Source organism: Varanus komodoensis, unplaced genomic scaffold (genome assembly GCF_004798865.1).
Source record: "Varanus komodoensis strain SLA01 unplaced genomic scaffold, ASM479886v1 scaffold28, whole genome shotgun sequence".
NCBI lineage: Eukaryota > Metazoa > Chordata > Lepidosauria > Squamata > Varanidae > Varanus > Varanus komodoensis.
The window spans coordinates 14045305-14061672 of record NW_025335727.1 but is presented as its reverse complement, the minus strand read 5'-3'; the positions used below and the strand labels follow the sequence as shown (position 1 = coordinate 14061672).

General features: G+C 41.5%; 2 protein-coding genes across 3 annotated transcripts in view; one reads left to right on the top strand and one right to left on the bottom strand.

Annotated features, from left to right (window-relative positions):
• GFM1 (G elongation factor mitochondrial 1) overlaps positions 1 to 16368 on the top strand; it is a 44934-nt gene that overhangs the window by 21715 nt on the left and 6851 nt on the right. For both annotated transcript variants that reach the window (XM_044434388.1, XM_044434386.1), the window contains exons 11-16: positions 419 to 475; positions 953 to 1090; positions 1567 to 1649; positions 12368 to 12530; positions 14338 to 14482; positions 16117 to 16277. In XM_044434388.1, the coding sequence (XP_044290323.1) occupies positions 419 to 475; positions 953 to 1090; positions 1567 to 1649; positions 12368 to 12530; positions 14338 to 14482; positions 16117 to 16277 (747 nt within the window). The remainder of the gene's footprint in view (positions 1 to 418; positions 476 to 952; positions 1091 to 1566; positions 1650 to 12367; positions 12531 to 14337; positions 14483 to 16116; positions 16278 to 16368) is intronic.
• LXN (latexin) lies at positions 154 to 10063 on the bottom strand. Its single transcript, XM_044434390.1, has 6 exons — positions 9740 to 10063; positions 8629 to 8691; positions 7352 to 7529; positions 5145 to 5281; positions 3396 to 3458; positions 154 to 1929 (listed from the first exon to the last, which is right to left on the bottom strand). Exons 1-6 carry the CDS (start codon positions 9866 to 9868, stop codon positions 1831 to 1833), a joined length of 669 nt encoding a protein of 222 aa, XP_044290325.1. The 5' UTR covers positions 9869 to 10063; the 3' UTR covers positions 154 to 1830.

The window sequence follows — 16368 nt, the reverse complement described above, 5'->3', positions numbered from 1 at the left end:
TTTAAGCCTAAATTTAAGGCTTAATGTGTTGTGTGAACCTGACCGTTATCTTCAAATTGTGAAACTGTGCTTTAAATCTTGGACTCCACAGGATCAGGTTCTCTAGTGGAAAACTGGTTTAACAAATCCTGAAAAATTGTAGTAATGGAAAGGGAGAGCTTTGAAACATTTTTGTTCTAATATGCTGTGGTTTGACAGATACTGTCACAGTTAAACCTGGCCCAAATTTTGCCCAGAAGTATGTGTGTTCATCTTGCAAAGAGGAAATCTGAAGGCAATCTAGTAAACATCTTTTAAATGAAAGTTGTGTAAAGTTTTTGACTATACATCGGGGTGAGTGTAAATAAGCATTATGCAAAGATCATCTTCAGCAGTTTTATCAATGTTCTTTGTAGTGATTTTCTTTTACATTCTATAGGAATCTATTCATGTCCCTGATCCTGTCATTTCAGTAGCAATGAAGCCAGCCAACAAGGTAGGAGTGTGAGTTTGCCAGTAGGAAAAGATCAATATAAAAAAATAGTTCTACATTGTGGAAGAAATGCTGTGAACTTAGTTATTTATTGCACTTTCTGTTTCTGTTAAGAAGTAACTAAATCACATGTTCTAGTATGAAATCTTCCCATCTACACAGTTTTGATAGGCTTGTTGCCTTAGCCAACAGAGAGAGTGAGTGAGTTTTTGTGTGTAAGTAAGAAAGAGACAGAGAGAGAATGAGTGAGTGAAAGTGTGAAAGTGAGTTCCAGGTATGTTTTTACTAAAGTTAACACAGCCCTGAGTGAGACATTCTCTGTTTGTGATGCTCTGAAGCCCATACATGGATAGCTTGTATTTTACAGAAACTGCCAACTCCATGTTGTTGGGTTTCACTGGACACTCACCTATTTTGACTATTGATTATTAAATGATTGAGAAAACACTGATTTACCCTCAAGATTTTGTTGTCTTCTAGAATGATTTGGATAAGTTTTCGAAAGGAATTAACCGCTTCACAAGGGAAGATCCCACCTTCCGAATCTATTTTGACACAGAGAGTAAAGAGACTGTTGTTTCAGGAATGGGAGAACTGCATCTGGAAATCTATGCTCAGGTGATTGTCATACCTACACTGGTACACTGTGATGTTGAGTCTCATTTGAAAAAATCATTTCTTTAGTTCAGCATGTTACTGCCCAGCTATGTTTGCTGGTTGCGTATCTGGTCATATGTATGATATAAATCACATAATGCTGGTCCAAGTCCTGCCATGGGATTAATGCAAGCAATTTCTTGTAGTAATAATTCATAAAGTTTTCTTGAGGATTCTTTTTTTTTTGCAGTTACGTTTCTAGATTAAAGCATTATTTTTTAAAAATCTGTATATGAAGCAGAGGTGTCTACAGGGTTATCTAAGTAGTTCTAGTTAACTACCAAAAATCAATTTTAATTGAAACATTTTCTACTGAAAAAATAGTATTTTTACTTGTAATACTAAGTGACAAGATTAATTCATTGGGTTCCTTAGCTAGGAACATACATGTTTGTTAGCATGTTTAATCATTATATTTTTTGTGCTTTTTAATCTAGCGAATGGAAAGAGAATATGGTTGCCCCTGTGTTACTGGAAAACCTAAAGTGGCCTTTAGAGAGAGCATTTTGGCATCAGTACCGTAAGTATTCAGTCCTGCAAGAGCCACCAAACCATTTGCTTTGGTTCTTACAATACACATGGAATTGACAAAGTTTCTGGACCTGAGTCAGCTTGTTTGTTACACAGGTGTTCTTCTAGTTCTATACAGTTACCTTAAGGACTATTTTAATGATCTCTAAGAGTAACGTGAAGCCATGTTGCTATTCATGTGCTGCACGTTTCGGCTGGTGGCTATTCCGCGTTACTTTCACTCCATGTTGTGGATGCCATAGAACTTGCATGTGCCAAGGAATAATTTCCTGTGGATAAAAAGTACCACGTATGAGAAGGGGAAAAAAAAAACCAAGATTAGAGAAAGCAGGAAACTGTGCTTCATCTCTGGGCAAAAGTAATGCTTTGCTCACTCCATTCAATTTGTGTCAGGTCATATTTCTTTCATCCTCCTCTCACTTGTCTTTTCCTACTCATATGTTAAGTGTGGTGAATTGTAGATCACGATAGCTCAGAATATGAATGACAGAAATGGGAGGAAATAGTTTTGTTGAAGCAATGCCAAGTAATGCCATGTGCTGTTTGAAAGTAGGCTTTTCAAAGTGTAAGGCAAACATGTTCATAGTTAATACATAATCATAGTCCATAGTAAGACGGCCTCATTTGGTAGCCTGTACTTCTGCTGCAGAGTACATTACAAGAGGAAGCTGGCAGTGCCACTCAAGGTACAATCACATGCACATTTAAACTGGAAAAATAAAAGAAACAGCCCCTTATGCAGGCTGGGGCATTCTGGCACTTGTTTCCTGACTAGTCAAGTATAGAGTTGTGCCCTGAGTCAGCCTCTGTGCATTTTGTTCTTTTGGCATTTGAGAATAGTATTTATATCTTTCTGTGGGACCTCACTCATAGTTCTGACTTTGTGTTGCATTCTCATTGGCAGTATGTAGGTAATCTGTTTCCTGATTTTTTTTCTAACCAGTGGGTTGCAGTATAAGACTGATCTCTCATGTGCAATTTCTTGCTGAAATAGATTTATAGGAAAATCCTTATTTTGCCATTAGGTTTTGCTGCATGCTTTGAGCTAACTCAAACCAAATTACCTTTACAGTGTGGGAACTGGGGAATTCAATGACCTGTATAATTTATTCAGAATTGTAATTTTTTTTTTTTTTTACTTGTGCATTTTGCTTAACTTGGTTGATACATTCTGGTTTGTCAGCTGGCCTTAGACGTCTTATTCAGTTCCTCCTTTTGCTTCTGACAGTGCAACAAGCATGAATGACTCATTTTCATATTCATATTTGCAGCCATGGAACTCAGAGCATTGGTACTCTTTTATTGTAAAAGTGTGTGCAAGCATTCTCAGGAAGCTGAATTCGGTTGCTGTATATGCATTTGGGAAGTTTTCCCTCTCCCTCTGAATCAAGGCATATGTACAACTCTGGAACCTTAGTCCTCTTCTTGAATCAGGGTTGTAATCTGCCTGCAGACATGGACAGTGGCATCATCTCACTTTTCAGACTGCTCACCTTTCTGCTGTGCTGCACAGCAGGCATAGGAACTAGGGATTCCTATGAGATTCTTAGTTTGGCCTATGGTCCTGCTCCCAGGCTCTGGTGCTCTTTTTTATGTGTTCTCCTCTTCTACCATCTAGCTGTGTCTCTGACTTTTTGTGGATTTACTGTGCTAACATTTCCCTGTTTGCAGACAAAAGTCTTGCCTCCACCCCACTCCCACATTAGTCTTTAATGTTTACAATGTTGTTACTTACCTGGGAGACAATATTGTGGATTAAAACCACATAGGAAAATTCAAGGTAATCATCATTTCTTTTCTGAAACCAACAAAATGGGGAAAATACTCTTGACTTTAGTAAGTATGGCAGTCTTTCAAACATAGCTAATTAATTTCAAATGTCTTTAACAAGCATAAAATACTAGAGGGCTGAATAAACATGGGAGACCTATTTTCTCCCTCCTAACTTTCATTTAACCACATAACATCTGGAAAGTAAACCCACAAAGTAGTTTAAATAATCTAGTTTCTGAAACAACTGGATGGCATTTTGTATTTTTTTCAAATACTCTTGCTTCCATAAACAATTTGACAGGGTAGAACTGATTCATTGCTCATTGCATCTAGGGATTTAATTACTATGTAGATTCTTTCCTTACCCTCCAGTGGTCTGAATTCTTGTGATCACAGATATTTTAGGGTTTGGTAAGAAGTAATGGAACTGAAGATCTCTAAAAAGACAGTATGCTGCAGAAAGTGTAATGGACAGATTTATAATGCATTCAGGATAACCCTACTAGCATGGTTGCTTTTAATGCTATGGGTTTTTACATTCCTTATACTGTTGCCCAGCATATTATTGTCAACAGAGATTTTTAAAAAAATTTACATGTTTTTTTTTCCAAAAAACAGCTATAGCTACCATGATGAAGGAATATATATGATTCAGAAATACATTGAACAAACCCACAGCTCCATAAATGAAATAGCGTCTAAAATATGCAGCACAAGAATAATCAGAAGTGTTCTATTTAAGAAATACTGAAATAGTTCTTCCTGAAAGAAACATGCTGTTACTACAGTAAAAACTTGCACTTTCATGTATATCCTCCATTTGGGGAAAATGCAGTGAACTGGGCTGTATCATGTTTATCTGAATGCATTTTCTTCAGAAGCACTTGTGCAGTCCCTCAAAAAAGTATACATGTTTAAAATTCGGAGGCCCCAATAGGGAGATGAGAGCACTCCTGAGGTTGAAATTTATCCTTGAATGGAACACCTGAACAAATAGTTCTTGTCTTTTAGTTCTTGTTGATAAGGAACAATTCATAGTGAGCCTTGTCAATTTAAGGAAGACTGTAACCAGGTTCATGTTATCAGAATAAACCACTATGACTTATTCAAATTGTGGTGCATATTGGGTGCAACTGCCATAATCACCCAGGTGTAGCTGCTTGTGCTGTCCAAACCCAGGTTCCTGGCTAATTGGAGAAAGAAAGGACCTTCCAGTAACCCATTGGCTGCTGTATGACTATTAGAGTGTTGTTTCCTCCTACAACAAGCTCTTTTGCCCAGGTTTGGATAACATGACAAGCTATGCTTAGGCAGTGATGATGGAAATAATACCCTGGACATGTTCTAAGTTAAATAAGCCAGTCCAGCTCATTTTAATCTTGCAACCTGGTCCTGTGTTTGGACACTTTGGTAAGCAAAGGCCGAGGAGCAGGGAGGGGTGGGGGACTGGTTTTGCTGTCCCTAGAAATGTGTTAAGCTTAGGAAAACTTAACTCTTACTTTTTTAGTCAAGTATAACTCATATCTGAAGATTCTTGAGCAGAAGAGACCCTGTATTATTTGGCTAACCTAATTAATTGCAGTGCGGAGGGGTATCAGCCGTTGTGTGCATAGCTTAGGTTGGTACACAGATTATTTCCCACACAACAATGTTTGAAAAGCGTTTTTGAAGAACACTTAATGAAAGTCACTTAAGAGTGGAGCTTACTTACCACTTGCTTGACACTTTGAATTTTCACCATTTTGTACCAGGTGTCTTCAGTTGAATTTTGCCATATTATGTAGCCACAGGCAACCCAGGCTAAATGCTTAATAGGCTCCATTTCTGCAGGCATATTTCCATAGCTGTCTGGCAACAGAAACAAAGTTTGTATTGAACTGGTGAAAATTGTAAGAGTTTTGTTTGGTTTTAAAGATTTGGTTCCACGCACTGTATATTCCAATTCTGTGCTACCAAAAGAGGATGTTTTATAGTTAAACAAACGATATGCAAATACATGTGTCTTGCACTGGTTTGCGCAAGTTGCATGGTCTGCTGTACTGAAATTGCATAGTTAGGGTGTGATGACAAGGAGTCATCTCAAAGAGAACCACAGCTATGCTAGCTGCACAAGTCCGATGTTCACATGCTAGAACTTTATGTGCATGCTGTGTACTTCATCCCAAACATACATAATTTGTACGAGCTTGCTGTGTTAAAAATGGAAGCAAAGTGTCTCCAAATTCTGTACTAGATTCAAGGGTTTTGCACATGTAGGATACTTGAAACATTGAATATATTTTCCAGATAAGTAGTCATGTCAGTCTGTTGCAAACCAGCAAAGAGTATTGTGGCATTTTAAAGACCTGAGTATGACCTAAGCTTTTGTGGATCAGAGTCACCTACCACATATGCATAGAATATTCTCTTAAATTAGCAGATGTTATGTGTAAGAAGGAGAAAAATAATCAGTGCTGTCAGAGATATGAAGGGCAAGAAATAGACAATATCCTAGAGGATCATGGAATGTTTCAGATTTCTCCCTTCAAAAATTATAGACAATGCTCCAGCTTTGGGTGAGAGAGTCCAAAATCTGATCCTTCCCACTCCCCTGAGGCACCTGTTTTTTGAGGTCAGAAGAGCCTTGGAGGACCTTATAGAGGTCAAAAGGGTGTGTTCCAGTGCAGAGAGAGGGGAGAGACCAAATTTTCATTGCCTTTCCAGCCCCAATGCCTCCCCTAGCAGCAGCCCTCTTCTAGATGTGCTCTGAGACCCACCCAGAGGAAAACTAAAGGGGCATTGACCCCTCAGAAGCCTGAAAGTCAGTGCTTTGAATGTGCAACAACTTCACAGGGCTGTGCCCTTTATTTACATTACCTCTGACTACTGCTGAACTTTTTTTATCCTCCAGCTTTGGACTTATATCTGCCAAAACTTATTCTTTTACTCTTTAATTTCACAATCCTGTGGCTTGGGTTGAAAATATTGTAGAACTGGCCAGCATGGTTGGATACTTGCTGAAATACATTACAATTTCTTTTGGTTGTGCAGCCTGCTCAGTCATCTCAAATCATATGATGCTGTATGTTTTTAAACTAATTTGTAAATCTGAGAGCATAACTGAATAAGCCAGTAAGTGTCATGTTTACATTCTGCTGTTGCCGAGTAATGACTAATTGCAGCTGGTTTAAAGCAGAGTCACAGCTAGCAGTAAGGATGCTGCACCAAGGGTTTCTGTGTCACCTTTTGCCTCTACTGTCAGCTTGTTTTTGTTAGTGGAACTAGATACTGAAGTCCACCTTGCTGCACTAGATAATTAAACCCAGCAAAGCCAAAGATTGGGATGGCCTAAGAGACTTGGGGGTTGTGTACCAAACAGAGTACCAAAGCAGCCCTCAAGGACTTGTACTCTTGCCTTTTGTGTTTTTTTTAAATATATCAACTAACTTGGACATTTTTAGAATTGAAAGAGATTACATTATTACTAATGAACATCTTTGTACCCAAGTGAAGAAACGTTACCTATCCTTCACTTTAAAAAATGTCAGCTTGTTTTCAAGCAGAGTCCCTCTAATAATACACTCATATAGTGTTGATTAAAATGGAGCCACTGAGAAACAACAGGGAAGTTATTAGCATGCTTCAGAAACCAAAATCTGTTTTTAAAACTCTACCTAACAAGGCCAACTAAACAGTATTTGTGCTTGCTGGGTAGTGACAGCATCTGGAGTGTCAGCTGGAAAAGAAAAATAGGAAGCCTGAGGCCAAAGAGACTAGTGCCCTGCTTGGAGAAAATGGCTGGTTAGAACTCTGAGAAACAGCACCCTTGTTAGCAGAACAGGTACACTTGTTGCATATTCCACTTGCGATTGACTAATTCTGAAATAGCTAATGTTGTTCAGTTTAACATTAATAATGAAAATTACACCCTTTTTTAACCTGGGATATTTTGTTCCTCTAATGGTTCTGGCAGGTTCTTGATTCTGTTGTAAAATTTGTTATCTGCTTGTTCTGTATTTGTCCCAAACTCCCCTTCCACGGTATAATGCACTTCTGGAGCAACATGTGGGTCACCATGATGATAAAGAATCTCAGCTGTGCAGTTCACAGGAGGCTCCTATTGCAAAAATGATCAGAAAAGTTTAAAATCATTACAAAATGCTGGCATATTCTGAAGAGAAGTACATTTGCAGCTGAGGCTTCTTTTTACTGTAAGCCTGATACCACCTGAACAAGTTATATGGAAGCCGTTTTGTTCTCAAGATTGTCCATACACATCCCTTACTCAAATCCTTTCTTGAACCCTGCATGTTCCACATAAATGTAGGCAGTTCTCAATTCAGGAACATTGCCAAATACACATTCTTCCCCTCCTCCATTCTTCAGTTGTTGTGGATGGGGATTATATAGAAATGAAATGTAACAGTCTTCTCATTTTGTAGATACACCCTGTGCTAGGTGATTTAATCTGCAGTGCTGTCCCGTCCCTGGCAACACGTACCAACACCATTTATGTAAGAAATAAAAAGAACATTTTCAGAATACTATAGCTTGCACATCCTATCTGAGGATCCTATGTTAACAGGAACTGATTCCATGGATGCCGCTCATTAATTCAAGGGGTGTGTAGGTAAAGGCAGACACCTGGTTATCAAGAGTTAAAATATACTCTCTTGAAATTGTAAGTTACTGGCAGTAAGGAATGTTTTTGTTAAAAAGGGGTTGCTTGCATGCAGACCCTACTCTTACTTGCTAATCAGTAAATATGTATATTGCTTGAGGACTTCTGCAGACTTGGAGCTAATGCAGGAGGTTGTGAAATTTCCATCTGCAACAGTCAGTTCATACATTTAAGTCATCAGGTGGTGAGCATAACTGTTTGAACTAACAACATCAGCTTAGATTTTCATTGAAACTTTAAGTTTAAACTTTTAATGTGATTTACACAGAGGGCAGTTCCTGTCCCATTTATCTTCTACATAGCTGGTAATGCTCAGGCTCCTCCCACAATATAAGTGGTTTTAGGATTAGGGCACTTAGAGAGCTATTAACAGAAAGCCAAGTATATATTTTGTGGACTTTCTGCCTTTCCTTTGTTTAGGGAGTGGTTTCCTTGTGGGTTATATCTGAAAAAAGGCCTGTCAGGAAATATATGTGCAATTAGAAAGCTGTTTTAAAAAATCCGGACTGACAATAAACAAAGAACCAGAACTTACTTTCTTCAGGGTTTCTTCCATTGCAAACTTCAGGCGGTATTTATGTCCAATGCCCGGAATGTCCTGAGTGAAAAAAGAATTTGATTCAGGTAGCACTGCCAGTGCTTGTGAATGATGGGACTTGCAGTCAAAAGTGTCTGGAGGGCCTCAGTTTGGGGAATGGCATATGCCTTATAGCTGGCTATAGTTGCAAAAGAAGCAACGGGAATTCTTTTTCGGGCGGGGGGGGGAGAGTAATTTGATGCTTATTTGCCATGCAAGGGATGTTTAAAGCACTTCTGTATTGGTTGCAGTTTGTGGGGTGGTAAAATCAGGACTGTGCTGTTTTAGATTAACTGTTATGGGTGGAGAGCAAACAAAAGCAACGATCAGGCTTCCATCTGTTAGGCATTTACTTTATTCCCTTTCGAGGAGTAAAGCAAAAGCAATGCTACAGTGCCAGTTTTTATTTTCTTCTGCATGTAATTGAAGGGTGTGTGAGGCAGGGAAACCGGGGACACCTAGAGGAAGATTATAATAGCTAAATCTTTAACAGGATGGCTTGGGGCAAACTGTGTCTTCGGGCCGAAGTCTTCAGCTCATCAGAATTGTGTACATTACTGCTCATTGGGGCTCAGTGGCCTTTGGCTTGAAGACCGTGTGGCAAGCCCGACAAGGGAAGAGACAGCTTTGGAGCCGCCTGGCTTTGCCTTCTTTTGCCAGCAATGGCGGTGGCTCGGAGCTCTGCCAGGGTTTTCAGTGCCTTTGAGAAGCGAGCACCGAGGGATGCTTGCAGTCCTGGATGAAGGGGCAGTGTGAGCGGCGTGCGTGCCTGTTTGAGCCCGTAGTAGTTGGTCCAGCAAGAAAGAGGAGGCGGCAGAGCCGAAATTGTGGCCCTTTCGCACCAGGAGAAAGAAGTGGAGGATCCCGCATCCCCCGCCCCGTTTACTGAATCCCAGGCGTCAGCCGCTCGCCTCTCATCTTTTATCAGGCTTGCCGCTTCCTCTGGTGCCGCTAAGCAGCCCCGGTCGTGGCAGCCTTTTGGGGAGGCGGCTCCCCCCGAGCTGCACGGGCGCCTTCCAGGGAGCGCGCAACCAGAGTCGGGGGCGCCCGCGCCCCGCCAGGTGCTCACCTCTCGGCTGGCGTGGTGCACCTCCCCCACCGCGAAGATCTTGTTGGGGCTGCCGTGCTGGTAGTTGATGTAGTTCTCCACCACGTCGGCCGCCCTGGTGGCCGGGTAATGGGACGGCGGGATCTCCATGGGCGCGGCCCCGGGGCGCTCCGGAGGTTGCTCGAAGAGGCGGCGGCGCTGGTCGCTCCTCTCCGGCGAGGCGGAAGGGTCGGCCGGGCCGGGCTGGACTGGATCGGTGGCGGGCGCCGCGCGCAATATGGTCGCTTGTCCCGCCGGCGAAAGAGAACCAGGAAGGAGGAGGAGAGCGAGCAGAGCAGAGGCTGCTGGGGCGCCGGGGCGCCGCATCTGCCCGCCTAAGCGCCGCATCTGGGGCGGGCTCCCGCGCAGACCGCCGCGGAGCTAGGCTAGGGCTGGAAGGCGCTCTGGCGGGTGGGGCTGAAATGACCCACGCCATCCACGGGCCAAAAATCTTGGACAGCAGGAGTGCCAGGACTGTTCATGTTTGTGAGAATCGATGGGAACTTATTCAGAAGGAAGTCTGCATGGGACTGCAGCCAGAGTGCTTTGGCCCCGTTAGAGAGAGATACCCAGATCCTAAGCACAATGCTAAATCCCCACTTTAGTCGACTTATGATATTTCTTACTCCCGTGACTTCTAAAACAGCATGCATTCTAGGAGGCGCACCTCACTGAACTTTCCTCTGGGGTGCTCAGTGCAGCTTGCCCAGCACTGAGAGCTTCTACCCTTAACTCCCAACCAGTTAGAAATGCTGGGAATTGTAGTCCAGAGTACCTGCAGTGCACCAGACTGGGGAAAGCAACTTTGGAGAGTACCAAATCCTAAACATGCTCATTTAGAAATCACCCGGAAGTATTTTTTGTTTTAGTAAAGCTGCATGCATTCCAGGAAGTAAATCTTAATAAACTTAGTGGAACTTTCCTCCAGTGTATGTGTTGGACTGCATCAGACTGTTGGAAGATCAGACTGCATCTGGTGTAGTCAAGAAGTTCAGGTTGCAAAGGAACTGTCAGTTCAGTACTTTAGCAATTTATTGGTGTTATTTATATGCTACACTGTAACAAGTGGTTCTGAAGTAAAACAACTGGAAAAACAAGCAGCAGATGGGTAGAGTCTAGTGAGCCACTAGATCACTCAGATTCCCAGCTTTGAGGCAGGAAAAGAGATCTGACCTTGGAGCTGCGGATTCATACTCAGATTGCTCTCCCCTCCCTTGCATCTGGCACAAAGGAACTGCAAAGCTGCATCTTGGGGCTCATGAGAGTGACCTGAAAGAAGGGGTAAAGATGTTCCACAAGGTGGGGTGGGGAAAAGAGGGAGTCCGCCAGGATATGGCATATCCTACCTATACTTTAGCCTCCTTCTGTTCCTATAGAGGACAGCACCTCCTTGCTGTATAGCTGGTTTTCAGGGCAGGAAGAATGTGGAAGTGTAAATACTTCTGTACTCCTGTTCTGCATAGGATGTCTGAAGACCTGAAGCCTTCCTCAGTGGATTGCACCCTAAGAGTATAAGGTTAAATGCAGCCTTTTCATACCCATTTCAGTGTAAGGTAGAATTTGGTCCTAATAATCAAGCACCATCACTTTTAGTTGCTGACCCTTGCCAATGTGTCGGCTGTAATTGGGCAGAGCAGTTCTGCCTCAGCAGTATCACTTCAAATCTGTTCCATATCTTCTCACACTGAGGGGGAATGCCTCTTCTGAAAGGGTGCCTGTTGCAATATGTGCATATTTTCTCGATCACAAACAAGGTTCCTACATAGCTATTCTTTGTTTTAGGATCAATTCAGCATAAATTACTTTTTGTATGAGTGTACAAGAATTAATTCTTGTATGACTATACTTCAGTCATTTGACAACTTGAGGAAAAGTCCACATTTTAACAAATACAAATCTTATTTGCACCAACCAGGAGTAAGAACTCATAGGTAACTCTTGGTTAAGTGGCAAGCTATGCCATCACCCACAAAGGTAGTGGCAAACTATGCCATTACCTGCATCTCTCTTCCAGAAAGTACACCTCAGACTTCCTTTCCTTCTTCCTTTCCTGGGCTGCCTAAAGTGCAGTGAAATTTTATGACTGTTCCTTTAGCTATTGGAAAGTTATTTGTAAGACTCTCCCTCTAATTAGGACAGAGCTGCATGGGGCTTATCAGAGTGTAGGAAAATTGCTATGGCAATGTTTGATTGCAGAGGCAAGCATGTGGACTGGCTAATTATTTGCCAGCTAGCATAAAGTATCACATGGGAGAACCTCAGTGTGAATCAGGAACCTCTGCACCTATTTCTGTGAAAGAGAACAATACAAAAAACACTACCCTCATTTTGAAAATGGCTGGTTATTGTCTCCTTGTAGAGCCTGGGTCAGGGTGTGCTTTGTCCACTATACAAGAAAAAGAAATTGTTTTGTTGGGATGGAGGAAGCCCATGCTCAATGGATGAAGCAGCACTGGGTTGAGAAGGAGAGGACCGTGCCTGTAAACCTAAAGGCCAGGGTTTTGAGGCAGAAGAACAGCAGTGTCAGTTGCATCATTCCCTGTGTGGGTATTACACAAACTGTATAGATAGTTACACTTATTGCAGAGTCACACTGTTTGTTTTTTGCAGGTTTGACTTCACTCATAAGAAGCAGTCTGGTGGGGCAGGTCAGTTTGGAAAAGTGACGGGATATCTAGAGCCTTTGGAGCCAGAGAACTACACCAAATTGGAATTTGATGACAGAACACTTGGAACAAATGTCCCAAAGCAGTTTGTGCCAGCTATTGAAAAGGTAATGTATATAATATACCAAACTGGGCATGTCCACATCTTTTAATCCACATCTTAAGGTGATGCAGTTTTGACAGAACCCCAAATGGAAATGGATATTTTGTCAAGCCAATCAATTGCTGTTGGGGATTTATGGTACCTCTTTTTGGGCAGCTCAGGCAGAAGCAAAGCCCCTTCAGTTCTGCCTTCTGCTTTCAGGCCCTTCCCAAAGGTCTTCCCAGAGTAAATTATCTAAGTACTCTGTGCCATATACTTGAAGAAACCAGAGCTGAGCCCTTGTGGCTTTCACTGTTATCACAAAATAAGAAATCCTTGCCCTTCCATGTTGACTCGTTTTTGAAAGCACCCTCATGTGATGAAACACAGACATAGCAATGGATTCTTTCCTTTGAAGGGATGCACACACATACAGAACACTTTCCAGCAGTGCCTTACTCTCAGTATTCAGCAGTGCATTGCTAAGAACAAGCAAGCAGAACTGCTTGCTAACTTCTAATAAGACATCTCTGTTATAAAATACATTTGTGTAAGGTTACACTTTACCCCTTTCATGGTAAACATGCACGGGCATTGATGGCATCTTCTGTAAACTAAAGTTTGGGAGCGTGGTTCAAAGTGAGCAAGCATGTTATGGTTATGAGCTAACATGTTTACCAGCACACCTGTGTGGCTGAGATACTGGCAACTCTGCCATTGGCAGAGAGCAGGTATTTGCTGTGCACAGGAAAAGTAAGCAGCAAGTGTGTGTGTCTTTAAGGCTGGCTCCTGACTTAAAAATGATGGTTTGCAGAAAACCTTTGTTAGAATTGCATCCACAGTGGCAGTGGAAGGAAGTTGATAAACTTCCAAGAAACTGTCCAAATTACAGCAATCCAACATATGCTGATGCAGTTGTAGTGCTAACCCCTTTTTGATTTTTAGCCTCTCTGTTTAAATAAGCAAAATTTGGTGATAGCAAGGGCTTAGCTAAGCTATTGACCTAAATGAGAAGTTCCTGTTGTTAGGATAACCAGAATTCTCTTACAAAGTGGTAAGTTTCTGACCTCAGTGAGGCTTTCCATGAGGAAGTTTTTGTTGTCTTGGCCTTGGTCTGTTTTGAAGATCGAGAGCCAGTGAAGCTTCAGCAAAGGTATTTATTTAGGTATTTCAGATATTTATTTATTTATTTTTCGATTTATATCCTGCCTTTTTCCTACAAAAGGCTCAAGGCAGCGTACATCTCCTCCTCCATCTTATCCCCACAACAACAACCCTGTGAGGTAGGTTGGGCTGAGAGTCTGTGACTGGCCCAAAGTCACCCAGTTGGCTCCATGGCTGAGTGGGGACTAGAACCCAGATCATCTGTATTTTTTGTTTCATCCTTTCTTAGCTTCTGTTGGCTAAAGCCAAAGATACACTTACTTTGGAGAGTGTTTCCATGGAAATCAGTGAGATTTCCTTGCAAGTCTGTGTGTTCAGGAATTGGGTTCCAGTCTACTAAGTAAGCATTAGTAACTTTTGAAAGCTTTAATTTGCTTGCAAGAGCACTGTAGGGTTAAATTCCCACCAAATGCTAATACATCTTTGTAGTCTGCTGCAACACACATCACGGTTAGGGTATCATGGACATTCAACTTAAAATGCAACATTTTCTTTATGATATCATAGCACTGGGTTGCTCTCTCAGGGGTTTTCTTTTCAATTCAGGCACAAGGTTTTTGGTCCAATAATATTCTGACAACAAATTCCTATTTTGCTTCCGGTTTCCTCTCTACTTGTTTTCAGGGTGGTTCTGCATTTTAGACTGAGATTGTTCATCTCTTTTACAGGGGTTTCGTGAAGCCTGTGAAAAGGGCCCTTTGACAGGGCACAAGATTTCAGGGGTGCGGTTTGTCTTAGAGGATGGTGCTAGTCACATGGTGGACTCAAACGAAATCTCTTTCATCCGAGCTGGGGAAGGTGCCCTGAAACAAGGTATCACTTCAGAGATGGGTGGTTTTCAGCCTCATCCACACAGGCCTTCTGTTTTCTCTTTCTCCTTACAATGTGTCCATTGAGTGCTCTCACTTTCCAGCTGTACCCAGCTCTGCCACTTTCTTCAGCAACCTCCCACAGCTAGACCTGATTACCTTAAAGCTGCTCGCCTCCACAGTCCTGTGAACATCTCTTCTCTTTGCTGTGACGAAGCTCTTTGATCTTCTATGCACAAACCTGCTTCCGGTTTTTCTCCTGCATTGACCTGGGATCTGCCGCTTCCCCCATCTCTGCATCGCTATTTCTGCCAGTTATGGCTGCTGTTGCCTCAGCTTTCTGGCCTTGCAATGGTTATTGCCTCTTGCTGCTGCAGTTCTGTCCTCCACAGTGCATGGTAGACCTCTGGACCAGACAGGCATTTTGTCTGTCTTTTGTACTGTGCAAAGTGTACTACTATCATCCACTACTGAGTGGTGATTTAAGAAAGTCATTACAGCATTGCAGCTGAAGAACCATTAATGATCAAATGGGTTTCCCCCATAAATGTTCTGCGTTTTGTTTTGCTTTTCCAATGTGAGACAAAGAAGGGTGTTTATTTTTGGAAAAATTTAAGGCTAGCAATGAGAGTAGATGTAAATTAAGTTATTGCCGAATATAATTGCTTTGAATGTTTACTAGTTCTGTGTCATATGAATGATTGTACTATCTTTACCATACTTGTATTGACATTATTTGTATGTGCATATATGTTAGGTGTCAGAATGGGCTAGGGCGATGATGAAACTGCAAGTCAGTTTCATAGAACTCCAAACTCATTTGACTCCATTTCAGATTTTACCACCACCCCTAGTATATATGTGCACATGTATGTGTAAAATATGCTTATTCACAGCCATTATTACTCTTGCAAGGAACCCAGGCCATCTTATATGATCCTCCTTTTTTCCATGTTACCCTCGCAACGACCCTGTAAGATAGGCTAGACTGACAGTGACTGGCCCAAAATCACCTAGTGAACTTCCTGGTCAAGTGGGAACTAGAACCTAGATCTCCTGAGACCCAGTTGAGTATTTTAACTGCGCCACCACACTGGTTCTCACATGTGTGTTATGTGTTCACACACATGCATGCAGTATTAGTTAAATAGCTAAAAAAGACATCAGTTTCATTTTTCATCATGCAATATTTGCAGTTCAAGATAACCATCTCCTGTAAGAATAAATAATAAAATACATTGCTTAATCTAGAGATCACCCAATCTTTGATTCCTTAGCACTATTCACTTTAATCTTCTCATCTTTTTTAATATTATTGACTAATCTCCACATTTCATCTACTTGGTGACAGCTGGTCAGAATTTGAATAAGCAGTTAATTTAACTAAGTTAATCCAAAATTACCTTAACCAGTTTTTTTTTAGTTTATTGAATGATTTCCAAAACTTGGTCAAAGTAATTCTCACTACAGCCAATAGCTGCACATGCACTGAAATTCATGCAACAGACTGAATTAGTTCTGCTTGTTTACAGAAGTTTGAGTGCATATTTATGATTCCGTTGTATTTTGAAATGTTAAGTAAGAACAAATTCAAATGACACAGTAAAAGTATTCTGACTTATTTTATTTTTGACCCAGCTATGAATACTGCATCAGTATGTATTCTCGAGCCCATTATGTCTGTGGAAGTTGTAGCACCCATTGAATTCCAAGGAGCAGTGATTGCAGGAATAAACCGTCGCCATGGCATCATCACGGGACAAGATGGAGCAGAAGACTATTTCACCATCTATGCTGATGTACGTGTGCAGAGTTTTCACCCATTCTTTATCATAAAACAGAACAGAACCTCACAAAAAATTTTAAAAGTACAATTGTAACATTACTTCT

What these genes read in the sequence shown, in the direction of transcription:
- LXN (XM_044434390.1), bottom strand. Translation starts at nt 9,868, where the DNA reads ATGGAGATCCCGCCGTCCCATTACCCGGCCACCAGGGCGGCCGACGTG. An exon ending in AGAGGAACAAAATATCCCAG is followed by an intron (nt 5,282 to 7,351) that starts GTTAAAAAAGGG and finishes TTCTGTTGCCAG; the next exon opens with ACAGCTATGGAAATATGCCT. An exon ending in TTCAAAGTGTCAAGCAAGTG is followed by an intron (nt 3,459 to 5,144) that starts GTAAGTAAGCTC and finishes TGTTGGTTTCAG; the next exon opens with AAAAGAAATGATGATTACCT.